Raw genomic sequence first — 13,812 nt, forward strand, 5'->3', positions numbered from 1 at the left:
AGGCCTTCGACTTTTTTTGTTTCAGATGCCAGTTTTAACAAACAGAACACAGACTTCCGAAGTGTTTGAACTAGTACCGCTTTTTCAAAATTTTTTAACACCGATGAACCAAGGCTCTCTTAGGTTTTCTCGTCACAAACATCATCATTGTCGTCGTTGTCATCATCATCATCATTGTGATTTTCGTCTTGCCAGTTTCCCAAGAATCTTAGCTGCATTTGCAAGACTTCACGATCATATTAGAAAGATGTTCGATCTTGGGGGTTTTGCCGATGTAGTAGAGAATGGTTAGTGGATCTAAATCTTGGGGCACGCAGCAAGGAGATGCAGATGCTTCTGGATTTATGCTATTATATATGCTAAGGATCTGAAAGGACACAGGACAGGAGAGACAGCATAGGGAAAGAGCAGAAAAAAAAAAGGCAATCATTTTTTTTTTTTAAAGAACCATTCCATACTGTTGTCAGTCACAGCACTAAATAAGCAATTTAAATCATTTTTGGTTTATAATTTCCTTTCCTTAACACTAAATTATGGTCAAGTTGTGAAATTGGGATGTGTCCTTAGCAATCACCAAATTCACCCTTTTCCCACACAGAATGCTTTTTTTCATACATCTCAAACAAGTGATTTTATAAAAATCAGATTGGACAAAATTGCTCATTCAGCAGATTTTCCCAATTTTTCCAATTAGTCTTTACTCTGATCACAACTTCCCAGGCCCTTGCAAAACTCGATCCTCTTAGTATTTAGCCTTTTTTATATTCTGCTCTGTAAATGAAGTTGTTTCATGAGTATATATTTTCAATTCCCATCTAGATTAAGAATTCCCTCAAGGTCAGGGATTCTATAGAGTTTGTTTTGTTTCGACCTTATAGCCCTAGCAAGTCTTCACTGGAAAAAAATAAGATTCATGTGCTATGTGAAGAAATGAATAGGTGGATATGTAGAAGAATCAAATGTTTTACTGAAGCTCTCATCAGGGCTTTCATCTACCCCTGGGTATAGAAAAGGACATCTGTCTGCAATGTGAAATCTTCCTATATTAAGTGTCTTCTCAGGCCAATTTAGTGTCACCTAAATATGTATTTAAAAAAGAAAAAGTCTTTTACCATGACTTCATAAATACAACAATGCTAAGAATGACCAAAAAAAAAGCAATTTCTATTCTTAATTATTCACTTTCTCACATTTTACTTAAAACAATCATCATCATCATCATCATCATCAACTGTCCGTTAATCTTCCATGTGATAAATGGTAGCAGCTGAGTTGGAGGAGTGAATAGCAAGCCCTAAACCAGAATGAAGAGAAAGTTCTGTAGTTAATCTTGTACCTTTCACCCCATTCTCTACCAGAGGGGTGTGTGACTTTGACTAATGGAAATATGTAGGTTCCCTGCTGATGATACAGAGACATTTCCAAGGATGCCATTAATGTGTTAGTCAAACAGCAAGTGACCTTTTCCTCGAGATTCACTGCGATTTTTTCAGCCTAAGACAGAAGATCTGTTCAGCACGGCAACACTGACTACTTTATTAAGCTACCTCTGGCTTTTTGGGTAACTGTCCAAACCACATATTTGTGACCATGACAGTTATTCTTCCTCTCTCCTTGAAAAACAAGCATGGTCTCAGCCTTCACACACTCCCTCTGTGTATCAGAGAGGAGAATTATGTTTCTACTTGGCAACGGGGCCTTGCCCACATTACAGCTACTGCTGCCGCAGCCCAGATGAGGCAGCCTGGCCAGAGAGCTCAGACAAAGGGACAGGCATGAGCAAGCTTCCCTCACATGGCCAAGCACATGGTCACCCCGGAGTGCCAAAGTCCACAGGGGAGTCAGGAAAACAGCTGAAGGAAGGGGAGCCATATTTGTCAATTTAAATTCCAGCCTATGCAGGCATTTATAAATAAAAGTACTTCGTATTCCACTAACACATGATTTTTCATATGAACTACAGAGGCATTGTCATAATACAGATTGTCTAACATAATTGATAACCCTGAAACTCTTGAATTCGGCTGAATGCATTATGTGATCTTTTTGGCAGCAGATTCATTTTCCTACCCTGCAGTGAAGGCAATTTTTCTAATGCCTCTTTAATAGGGAGATTTACAGAGGCATAAATAGCAGAAAAGAAACCCCAATGTGTAGCCACATTTTAGGAATTAAACCCACTAAGACAGAGCAAATGGAGGCCTGGTTATAAAACAAGGAGGCCTGCATTCCAAGCATTGTTTTGTCACTAATTTTCTGTTTCATCTTGGGCATCATGTACATGATCTACACCCCAATTTATTTAGAAAACTGAAAGATTTGCACAAGATAACTTATGAAGTCCTTTCCATTTTTAAAACCCTACATTATGAGCCATCAGGAGGAAGCATATGAACAAATATCATTATTACATAGAAAAAATCTTCGCTAATTGGGGCTGGGAGCCTGTAACATGCAGTCTAGGACCTGCCTTCTGAATTAGCCCCCTACCCTCATTGAAGGAACTTGATAAAATAGTCAGATTCTTGTTTGCTTCCGGTTACTGTTCATAAGACTTAGAGATCCCAACTTTCAAGTCATTTTAAAATATATCATCTTTTTGTATTTCATATCAACCCTTGAGTTTGGCATTACTATTTTAATAATTTTTAACGTATACGTTCCCTTTTACTGATAAGAAATCGAGGTTCAGAGAAGTTGAATTACTTTCTAATTGCCATACGCTAGTAAATCACTATGCCAAAGCCATCAACTGAAGTCCCAATGTCCTTTCTAATGTGACAGTACCTGATGGAGGTGATAACAGATCCTTTTATTAGATGGAGTCCTGGGTCCCTTCACACTTCAGCTATATATGACACTGTGTGATATACTGATTGAAAAGGTTTGGTTTTTGTTTTTTGCTACCTATTTATGCTTATAACTTTGAAGAATGGAAACAGAGGCTAAGCGAGGTGGCTTATGCCTGTAATTCTAGCGCTCTGGGAGGCCAAGATGGGAGGATCCCTTGAGGCCAGGAGTTTGAGACCAACCTGAGCAAGAGCGAGACCCCATCACTACAAAAAGTAGAAAAATTAGCCAGTCGTGGTGGCAAATGCCTATAGTCCCAGCTACTCGGGAGGCTGAGGCAGGAGGATCGCTTGAGCCCAAGAGTTTGAGGTTGCTGTGAACTATAATGATACCACTGCACTCTAGCCCAAGCAACAGAGAGACACGCTGTTTCAAAAAACAAAAAGAATGGAGACAGAGAGCAGGCTGGGACTGGAGGAGATGAAGAGAGGTTGGTCAATGGGTACAAAAATATGGTTAGATAGAAGGATTAAGTTCTAGTATTTAATAGCACAGCAGAGTGACTATAGTTAACAATAATTTATGGTGTATTTCAAAATAGCTAGAACAGAAGATCTGAAATGCTGTCAACACAAAGAAATGACAAATGTTTGAGGTGATGAATGACCTAATTACCCTGATTTAACTATTCCATGTTGTATGCCTGTATCAAAATATCACATGTACCCCATAAATATGTACAATGATTATGTATCACTAAAAATTATTTTTTAAAAAAAGAATAGGAAATAAAAATATTAAACAAGACTTCCTTCAGGTTGCCTATGATCTAATCAGGAAGGCGCGACCTATTGTTCCAAATTGATCAGTGTTACCTTCTGATTTCACCTGCAGCCTACATTCTTCCTCCCCATCTGAAAGGATTTCTCCAGCACCCATACATGTGTGAGGGTGAAAGGGCAACAGGCTAATTACAGTTCATTTGGAAATACTACCAGCAGGTGTACACTGGTCACCTGAGAATAAAAGTAGCAAATTGGCCCAGCACGTACCTTACTGTGCTGAGTGTCTGAACTCCATAAATAGGGGCATGCTCCCGCACAGAAGTTAGCATGGTACCCCCTGGGTTCATGTATCCATTTCCAGCCAAGATCTTTCTTGAAATCAATGTATAGTGGACGTAGGCAGCAATTTTCCTGCACATTTCTATTCAAAGTAAATAAAGAAAGAAAGAGCGGTGGAGATTTTAAAGCTGATTTACCAGGCCACCCCATCCCCACCTCACCCCAAACCAGAAAAATGACTCATTCATTTATTCAACAAGCATCTAAGGAGCAAATATCATGAACCAGATCTGAATGGTTTTATTGTAATCTCAAGTGACTTTCATGATGGGGTGTTGGGGTGATTTGCTGGGCTTCCTTCCCTTATCTGCCCTATGCCCTGACTCCCTCGTCTGTGACCTAGAAAGTCAAACCTTTACCCTCAAATGACTAGATACAAGCAGAGAGTGGCTGGGAGAGACCAAAGCCTTTCCAGTCAATGCCAGGCAGGTCTACCATCCAGCCTCTCTTGCCTTTTCAAAGATAACATTAATAAAGGACAATGGCAATTTTCAAAGAATCATTTTACTTTGAGAATAGATCCTTTATTTCACTGCATGTTCCTTTATTTAGAATGAACCAGAGATTAGGAAGTATGCAGTCTTGCTGAGTGCAGCCACTGGCTCTGGCCACCAAAAGCTGCCACTTTACTCATGACCTCTGACACTTTGAGCACTTTACCAGTGAGGACCCTGTGCTGCCCCACAACTCTCAAAATAAAGAAAAAGAGAAACCACACAGGAACATTCACACTCTCCCTCCATGAACTCCTGTGGCAATGGGAAATAAATTCTTCCTGCCTTGTTCTCCTACTTCTCTCACATCCTGTAGCTAAAGACTCGGCAGATGGCATCCTTCTGCTGTCTCATCTCTGCTACTATGAGAGAGGGACAACCATGGGCGCTCAGTAGTGGGGGGAAGGCTTCATATAGATGCTGGGTCTTCCTTAATTAAAGAGATGCCATCACACACCTCCAATAAACTTATATTTGTTCTGGGGAGCAGAGAGCTCATTTTCTTCTTCTGCACCAAGGCACTTCAGAGGGATTTGGGGGAAAAAATCAGGGGGTTAGTTTTCTCCCTTCACAGTTGGTTCATTGCTAAAGAGCTGATACACACAACACAGCAATAACTGTTTTAAGCCTCTGGGAAGAATGAGGTTATGAGATACAAGAGCTCCCCTGTACCATACCTGGCCTTAAACAATGAGCTCCATTCAGGTCATTATGTGATAGAAGAAAAGGAAAAGACAGTACAAGAGTTAACAGATGCAATCACTTTATTTTTACTTCCTTTACCTAAAGCAATAGGCTGCATCCAAAGCACGCTTCTTCCGCCGGTTGGTCTGATGTGACTCAAGTCTGTAGGAGGGCAATAACATTAGCAGGAGATGTGGGGTCTTCCCACTGTTTTTTTTCCTAGTGGACTTTATAGTTTTCTGATCACCACTGGTATATGTGGAGGTGCCATCAATACCTTGAAAAAATGCATTTGGGTAATAAACATTTAGCTTTACCTTCATCAAATATAATCAGCCATATATTTTTTTTTTCTTTTGTATATTGTCACAAATAGCAGTGATGACCACCACGGCAGCATCAGCTAGCTCTAGTCAGTCCCCGTGGAAATTGACATGGCACAACAGGACTACCGCACATGACAGCTAACGCTTCTAAATGGGGCTCTTGTCAGAAGGCAGTTCAGTGTCAAAGGCAGGGCTGTTGGTTATGAAAGTCACTACAGAAGAAGTCTTTGACCTATAGTCCAAGGGCAAGCTAGGTAGTTTATTTTAGTCAATCCTCAGTTTAGGCTGTGCTCAGACCCTCAACAACCGAACACATGGCAATAGATCATGCCTTGTTACCCACTGGTTCACACTCTTCTTAAGACTACTAAACTCAAAAGACTTTTCCTAATGAACATAAACTGAGACTTAGCTAAATTGCAGTGCATTAGGTTCAAGTGAAACAGAAGTCACCCTTACCTAATGCTATTTTGGGAAGCTGTGAAGAAAGGGCTTTTTCATTTATTTTATGGCATCCTCAACACTTTCCTGATTCCATCTGAGATTTAGAAACTTGAGCTCCCCGAAGCATGCTCCAGAGACTGCCAGTTTAAGCATTTAATCTCCACACTCCAGAGAATCCCGACTCGGTTAGAGACTTAAATAAATCTCTAGGCCTCTGGGAGTATTTTTCCATGAGTGAGGGCCACTGTAGCCTTCTGAAAGTGGATGGAGGTCCCGGATGATGTGAGCAGGGCAGGGAAACCAGCTCCCTGACCTGGCATTGCAGTCCCGTGAAGCACCAGCATATGGGCACAGACTTCCCTCTCGCCTCTCCTCATCCAGCGAGTCAGTATCTCATACCTGAAGTGACTTGTACTCTTGGCATCTCCTCATTCTCTCGGCCTTTTACCTAATTCACTTAAAGGTGTGCATGGGGGAAATTAGAACTTTTTAAATGTGTTTATAAACTAGCATAAAAGTCTGATAAGGAAGCCACTTGAACTGTTGGGTACAGGCTAGAAAAGGTGGAATGTTCCAGTACAAGGAAGGTTAGCTATGGAAGCCATGGAACAAGGGGATTCCTTTCCTCTGTGAAATATGGTTGTCAATTCCTGCCATCTGGTTTGGGGGATTATCAATGGATTTCCTTGAATGCATGCCATCTTCTTCTATAATATCAGCATAGATGGAAAGTTGGTTTGCTAAAATGAACAATAAAGGTCTCAATGGACTATTTAATAGTTTAGAGGGTTAATGAGTCAATGTTGACAGAGTCATCACCGGGTATCTTGCAGTATAAACTGGGAATCCATCCCTTTCTTCCAATCCTTTTTCCCTTCATATATCTTTATCCTATCATATCACTGTCCAAACAAATGTCCTCAGGCCTCACCAAACAATCCCATTTTCACATGCAAACCAATTTTATCCCCCATGACATTATCAACATAGGCCCTTCCCTGCCCCATCTCATATGACCAAGTTCAGTTACCTGCAAATCTTGCTTCTAGTTCTTCGCTTTTATTTGGGATGATGTAATTATTCGATGGCACAAAAGTGCAGCAGGGACAGTGTAAACTTATTTTAAATCCCAGGTTCCTGTCTGGAAAACATTAAGTCAAGGAGGTCATTTGTATGTGTGTCTGTACCCTTAAATCTGCAATCAGTTTACAGTAACTTAAAGCTACTGAACATCTAGGGAGGAAAAAAGAGAGTGATCTGTAACCTTTATGGTGAAGCCATTCATGAACGGCATCAGTCACATCAAAGGACAGCCACTCGCCTTCCGCTCTGGTTTTCACGACTTTGCTGTCGATGTAGCGCTGGGTTGGAGATGTCAAATCTTTGGATTTCAGAATCTAGAAGTGGAAAGAGCGAGAGAATAAAGCTCAGTTGGCATACTGACAGCATGACTAAACCAAAACCGTTGACAGTATTCCTATTCATTATCTAAGTTTAGCTCCACTGTAGTATATCCATGCATTGTTGTCGCAATAGCATGGCCACATGCATGAAAACATAACACCAGGCCATTTGCCATGAAAAATAGAGCTACTAAATCAGCTGCATGTTATGATAAAGGTGACAGGAACCATAAAGCCAAGTGCCTAAAAGAAAGTGACAGTAATTATTTTACTTTGCTGATGTAAGCTTTGTAAGATGTCAGCCATAAATTCTATGCTATTAAGTTAATGGTTTTGTTGTTCTGCTTCCCTACGTATTTAATTCGGGGAGCTGGGGTGTGGGGAGGGACAGGAGGAGAAGTCCAGTTCAGAGGACCATGCTCACCCTCCAAGGCTCTGTATTATAAATCTCCTTCTGATAAAGATAGAACGATCCTAACCTTGGTTCCTAAAGCCACTGACATTAAAATATGTGCCATTCCTCAGCTTTTGAGGTAAGCTGGGATTTTTACTCTCAGTGTGACTTGTTGTGATTTATAAAGATGTTCATATCCTGCAGACTAAGAATGAATTTGGGTGGGAGCAGTCTGGCACGGTGTATAGATGAGTGTCTCGAAGCAAAGCAGCCTACACACTGAGACTTTAGAAAGACGCATTTATTTCAAGTAAGTAAAGAGCAACTGTATCATATTCTTACGTTTCTGTAAGTGAACACTTTAGGTCGCTTTTTAAAAATTCTATATTGAGACAATAGTGTTTTATGAACCAAACCACAATCCTAAGTCTCCTAGAGCTATCGTAAATCCCTGTCCAAGCCCTGTATCCTGCCTTTCCTCAGTACTTGGGGGCTCAAGCCCTGTCATTTTATACTGTTCTTCCTGATATTAAGCCTAACTGTTTTGTGGTCATTTTATACATATGAATTTGGTCTCTCCAACAAGTTCATAAACTTCCCCAGGTCAGAGATCCTGTCTTCAATTTGATGTCATTTCAAAGCACAGCACTGAATTGAATGAATGTCTAGTAAATGATCATTTGACTATCTAGATTTATTAACTCTCCTTTAAAGCTTGTACAACAAAAATGCATAATCTTCTCACTGATTTTAAAATGTACTTTCCTTCCGTGTGCACATGATTTGTTTCAGGTAATTTGGCGACAAACACTTCCTGAAATATTTGGCATGATAGTAGACTTTTTTTCTGTATTAAGTACAGAAAAGGAAAGAGATTCATACAACTGGACTCTCAGGGCCCCTTGTGAATTTTAGACAAAGGATATTTTACAGACCCGCTCCTATGGTTCAAAGTACGGCACTAAAAGAAGAGAATGTAGAAGTAATCGGGATTCTATCATAGGTAAGAAATGCTCTTTGTGAATTAAAGAAAGCATTAAATAGACATGACTTGAGGGCTGGGCACTCTGGGTTCTGGGCTTGCCACACACTGTGTCCTTTAATTTAATGCTTAAAACATTTCTGTAGGGCAGATTAAGGAAACTAAAACTCAGGGAGGTTAAGTAACTTTTTCGAGGCCTCCCAGTGAACAAGTATGGAGAGGGGATTCGAAGCAACCCCAAGTCATCTTCCCACTCCAGTGTTGGATTTTTGAAGGCCAAAAAAGTTGTGGGAGTCAGAATTGGATCATGATTCACTCTTAACCCTTTCCAGATGGCAGAACATATCCAACGATAGAGGCAAAGATTTTTAAATAAGATGAAAACAAATATCAGTACAAGATGAAACTGTAATATGGTAGAATGCATACACAGGGAAGGCTGACACAGAGCTATAACTTTAAAGATACAGCTTAACAGCAGTTGATCCTCTGGGAATCAAACCTTGCCTTGAAGATACTCCTAGTTGGGCAAATAAGACATCACTTATCCAATTCAGAATAAATGGTATAATTAACCTAATATGGGATAACAATGATAAAAATAATGGTTGAGAAGAAGTTTTCAGGAATTTCCATCTGCTTCATTGGTTAAAAATTAATAACACTCACAGTACTCATTTTTCTGTCTTTCAGTTCTTCCTCTAGCTGATCTTCTATAATGATGCCATATTACATAATGCTCTACATATCTGCCATGCTCCCAAATAGTGTCTATCTTATTCATCTTCATACAGCTAACCCCTAGACACACTACGTAGAACAAAACATTACCTTCATTGTTGGATTAACTATATATAATACACATGTCGTACATCAAGTGTCTATGACATCTATATACACACATGTATGTATGTATATTCAGTCTCACTGAAGATACAGAATCTTTTAAAAAAAAATCATGACTGTATTAAACCAAATGGGCAGAAAAAACACAGACTATCAAATCTATGGAAATTCTTTACCTTATAGAAAAGGAGTAAATCTAGATCATCTTGCTTTAAAAAGAGACCAAAGGGAAGCAAAGAGACTCTGAAGCTTTTTCTCTATTATCTCACTGCAGCGGTCCGCAAACTTTTTGGCACCAGCGACTGGTTTCATGGAAGACCATTTGGGATGGGGCGGGGGTGGGGGGAGGCAGAGCTCAGGGGGTGCTGTGAGGCCCAGTTCCTAACAGGACGGGTACTGAGCCTAGGCAGGGAAGTTGGGGGGACCACAGCACTAGAGGACTTAGAGATAAGGGCTTTCTCAATCACAGAGCTCTGGTGGGCTCAGACAATGGACAACTTTATACTCTCACATGGGTAAAAGGTCCTGTAGATCTTTTTACCATTTTAACACATTGCCACACTAGAAAAAAAAATTTTTTTTTTCTTGGAGCAACAGTGTTTTATTATAAATATAGAATAAAAACTTCTAAAACAAAACGATCCTTTCAAATTTAATGAAAAATTTGTTATTTTTTTATTGTTTTCTGTGGATGAGTTATATGTAACTTGAAAAATAGTTCACGCAGTCCCAAGGTGAAGAGACTTTGAGTTACCTATGCTTCACGAGGCCCCGGGCTCAACACTAGCATGAGTTAAATACAACTCACATGACAGTTAATGTGTTAAGATTGAAGAACAGGGCACCCATAACCACCCAAGAAAGACAGTTAGTTAGCTACAGAATTCTGAAACAGAGAAGTGACTTCGTCTTGTGGTTTTGTCGTCTCAAACTTTATGGTCAAGGAGTTCTTAAACCCACTGGTTACAATTTAACCCTATTCTTCTTATCCAAGCCTTGCTGGAAACAGGAAACAGCTCCTTTCCATCCCTCAGAGAACGTCCTTCATACTCTTGGAGACTATTATTAAGTCCCCCTCAGTGTGCTTCCTTGCTCTCTCTAAGCTAAATAAACCTGGTTCTCCTTTAGACCATGTTTAGAGGGGCAATTTCGCAAACCTTCAATCACCTGGGTCACTAACAAGGATGATGCTATATAAAAGTATCCTCCTACCACTTCACGGATTTCACTTCAGAACTGTCTAGAAACCCTTCTAATCACATCTCAAAGTTTTGACTCTTAACTTGAAAGGTAGCTTCTTCCTAAGAATAGACACAACCTCCCTGGCTCCCTGTTTATCTCCCGTTTCTCACCCACACTCAAGTGAACTGTAAGCGAAGTCCTGGGAAATCGACCTGCTGCTAGTGTCCGTTAGTATTTTCTTCAACTGAAGAGTTTATATAAAAAGTTTGATCAGATCAGTCAACTTCCCATTCTATTTTAGCCTTTGCCGTCTGCCGTTCTCCAATCTCTGAACAATAAGGGTATTGAATGTTAACGGTTGGGGATATGCAGCTGTTTTTTTTCCCCTAGATCCACCAGTCATTTCCTTCTAAATTTCTTTATACATCTTATTATGGCAAAGATAAGTTGGTTGAATAGTAGAAGCTCTCGTAACAGGGCTCCACTTAACTGGCTGGGTGAACCATATTCAACATTCGTTCCATGCTTTGTGACACGTACTAGCCGATGCCCACAGCACACTGGGGATCCTTGCTGAAACTCACTCTCCAAGCACTTCTGGTCTTACTAGTTGAGCTGTATGCTTAGTAAACATCGATTGTATACATATGAAAACCTGTTTATGACACTTGGACTTGTTACTGCAATTATAAAAGATATTTAAATGGTTAAGAAACTGATGAAATACAGGACTAAAAGAGGACGTTTCTTCTGTTTTTTTTTCTGTAAAAACTAAGTTGAATGTCTTGCAAAGTCTTCATAAAGATGAGTTGCTACAAGAAGGAAATTGTTTTGGAAAACAGTTTGGCAGTTCCTCAAAAAGGTAAACATAAAATTACCATGTGATCCAGAAATTCCAGTCCTAGGTATATACCCCAAAGAACTGAAAATAGGGACTCAAACAGATACTTGTACATCAATGTTCATGGCAACATTATTCACAATAGTCAAAAGGTGGCAGAAACCTGTGTCTACCAACAGATGAATGCATAAACAAAATGTAATATATACATACTGTGGACTATTTCTCAGCCATAAAAAGAATACTATTCTGACACATGCTACAACTTGGATGAACCTTGAAGCCAGTCCCAAAAAGACAAATATCGTATGATTCCACTGACACGAGGTACCTAGAATAGGGAAATTCATAGATAGATAGCAGAATAGAAGTTACCAGAGATTGCGTGTAGAGAGTAATGGGGAGTTATAGTTTAATGGATACAGAGTTTCTGTATGGGATTAAAAAAAAATGTCCTGGAAATGAATAGCAGTGATAGCTGTACAATATCGTGAATGTATTTAATGCCACTGGATTGTATACTTAAAGAATGGTTAAAAGGTAATTTTTATGTTATGTATATTTTACCACGATAAAAAAGTTTTCTAATTTTAGGTGTGAGAGAGATAGCTATAAAAAAGAATATAAAAATCTAGAAGGATCCTGCACTCACATTGCTCAGCAATTGTCCTTAAACTCTTGCTATTTCAAAGAAAGTAAAAATTAGAAATCATAGATGATGTTTGGATGTGGTTTATGTAAAAAATATGACATGGATTGGCAACTGGCAAAGCCATGTCAAAGAAAAGTTCTTGGCCATTCATAAAGAATTCTGCCTCCGCGTGTGAATTTGTGTGTGTGTGTGTGTGTGTGTGTATACATACATACACATATATTTGTTGTAAGTTTAAAAAAATGTAAGGTTTGCATCTTTCTCTCTGTTTCTCTCTCATGTTTATACAATCCCCTGCTTTAACTGATTTTTTTCCTTTAAATAACTGATCAACAATTGAATTAAAAAGGAGGGCTTCTAAAGTATTGAAAATGAGATTTAGCTGTCTCTGGCTTAACAACCACCCACAGTGATGTTTGAATACCAGCTTCATTACTGATATATATACATTATACATAGTATGTGCAAAATACCCACATATCGCCTTTAGCAAGACTCTAAGCTCTTTACTGAATTACAAAACTCCCTACACAAAAGCATCCATTCATTTCTCTGCCTTTGGAAAGCAGCCAACCAGGGAGTGTATAAAGGTGAAAGTCACTGATGTTACCCAATAGTTTGAGGGGGGAAAACAAGTGGAAGTCTAGATGCAAAATTAGAGCCAGAGAAAATCTTAGTCTTAAAAGAATAAAGCTGTAAATCAACTCAGGATTTGGCTTAGACACTAAGAGCGACATCTCTTGCACTCCTATGAGACATTGCAAAGAGTTGTAAGAAAGTATTGAGAATCCAATGTTACTTTCCATATTCAGACATCAACAGACCTACAGGACAACCAAGGGACCAATTCAATCGGAGTTCTTCCAGAGGAAAGGGAATTTAACTATAGGGCTGTAGAGAAAAACGGACACCAGGTTAACTAGTGTGGGCCCATCTTATTTTCAAATGCATTTAGTGCTTTTACTGCTTTAATTGCATTTAATGTTGAACTGTATTTAAATGTGTTAAATGTTTGCAGTGACTCTCAAGAAGTGATTAATAAATGCTGCATCAAACATTCACTCTGCTGGCTCTGAGCATGATTCTCTCAGCTCTGCTTGACCCCGTGTCATTAACTTAAGTATTTTGAAATACTAGCATTGGAAAGGCACTTAGAGGCCATCTGCTTCAACCTGATACAATTCATTCTCTAACAGCTCTCTGTCTAAAGACCTCTCATGACATTGACACCACTGCTTTATGAGAAAGGTCACCACACTTTTGCACAATTCATATTGTTGGGATTTGTCTTTATCTTGAACTTAAAATTTCCATCAATAGTCTTAGCTAATAGTACCACTGTCTCATATTTGTACAGTCATTGCAGATTTTCAAATATTTAAACATTTTTTCCTTTCATGTTCTTTAGTCTTCACCAAATGTCTGTGGAGTAAATATCATGGCCTTGATTATCTACACTCTGTAGCTAAATGAAAAGAAGCCTGAAGCACTTAGATGTGTTACCAAAGCCCTGTAGGAAGAGTGTGGACTACTGTCTTGCCCTCTTAATTACCACTGGAGAAGGCTTTCCAATATTGTATTTTGCTCTCTTGGAGAAGGTGTAAAATTCTTTCTTTTCCATGTCAGATCTCACTCACAAGAGGTGGCTTC

General features: G+C 39.3%; 1 protein-coding gene across 2 annotated transcripts in view; it reads right to left on the minus strand.

Moving 5' to 3' along the window:
* Positions 1-208: 208 nt before the first annotated feature.
* TGFB2 (transforming growth factor beta 2) overlaps positions 209-13,812 on the minus strand; it is a 76,511-nt gene continuing 62,907 nt past the window's right edge. For both annotated transcript variants that reach the window (XM_069459522.1, XM_069459521.1), the window contains 5 exons: positions 7,127-7,259; positions 6,893-7,003; positions 5,192-5,369; positions 3,843-3,996; positions 209-367 (listed from right to left, as the gene is read on the minus strand). In XM_069459522.1, the coding sequence (XP_069315623.1) occupies positions 209-367; positions 3,843-3,996; positions 5,192-5,369; positions 6,893-7,003; positions 7,127-7,259 (735 nt within the window). The remainder of the gene's footprint in view (positions 368-3,842; positions 3,997-5,191; positions 5,370-6,892; positions 7,004-7,126; positions 7,260-13,812) is intronic.

The sequence above is a fragment of the Eulemur rufifrons genome, chromosome 27 (assembly GCF_041146395.1).
Source record: "Eulemur rufifrons isolate Redbay chromosome 27, OSU_ERuf_1, whole genome shotgun sequence".
NCBI lineage: Eukaryota > Metazoa > Chordata > Mammalia > Primates > Lemuridae > Eulemur > Eulemur rufifrons.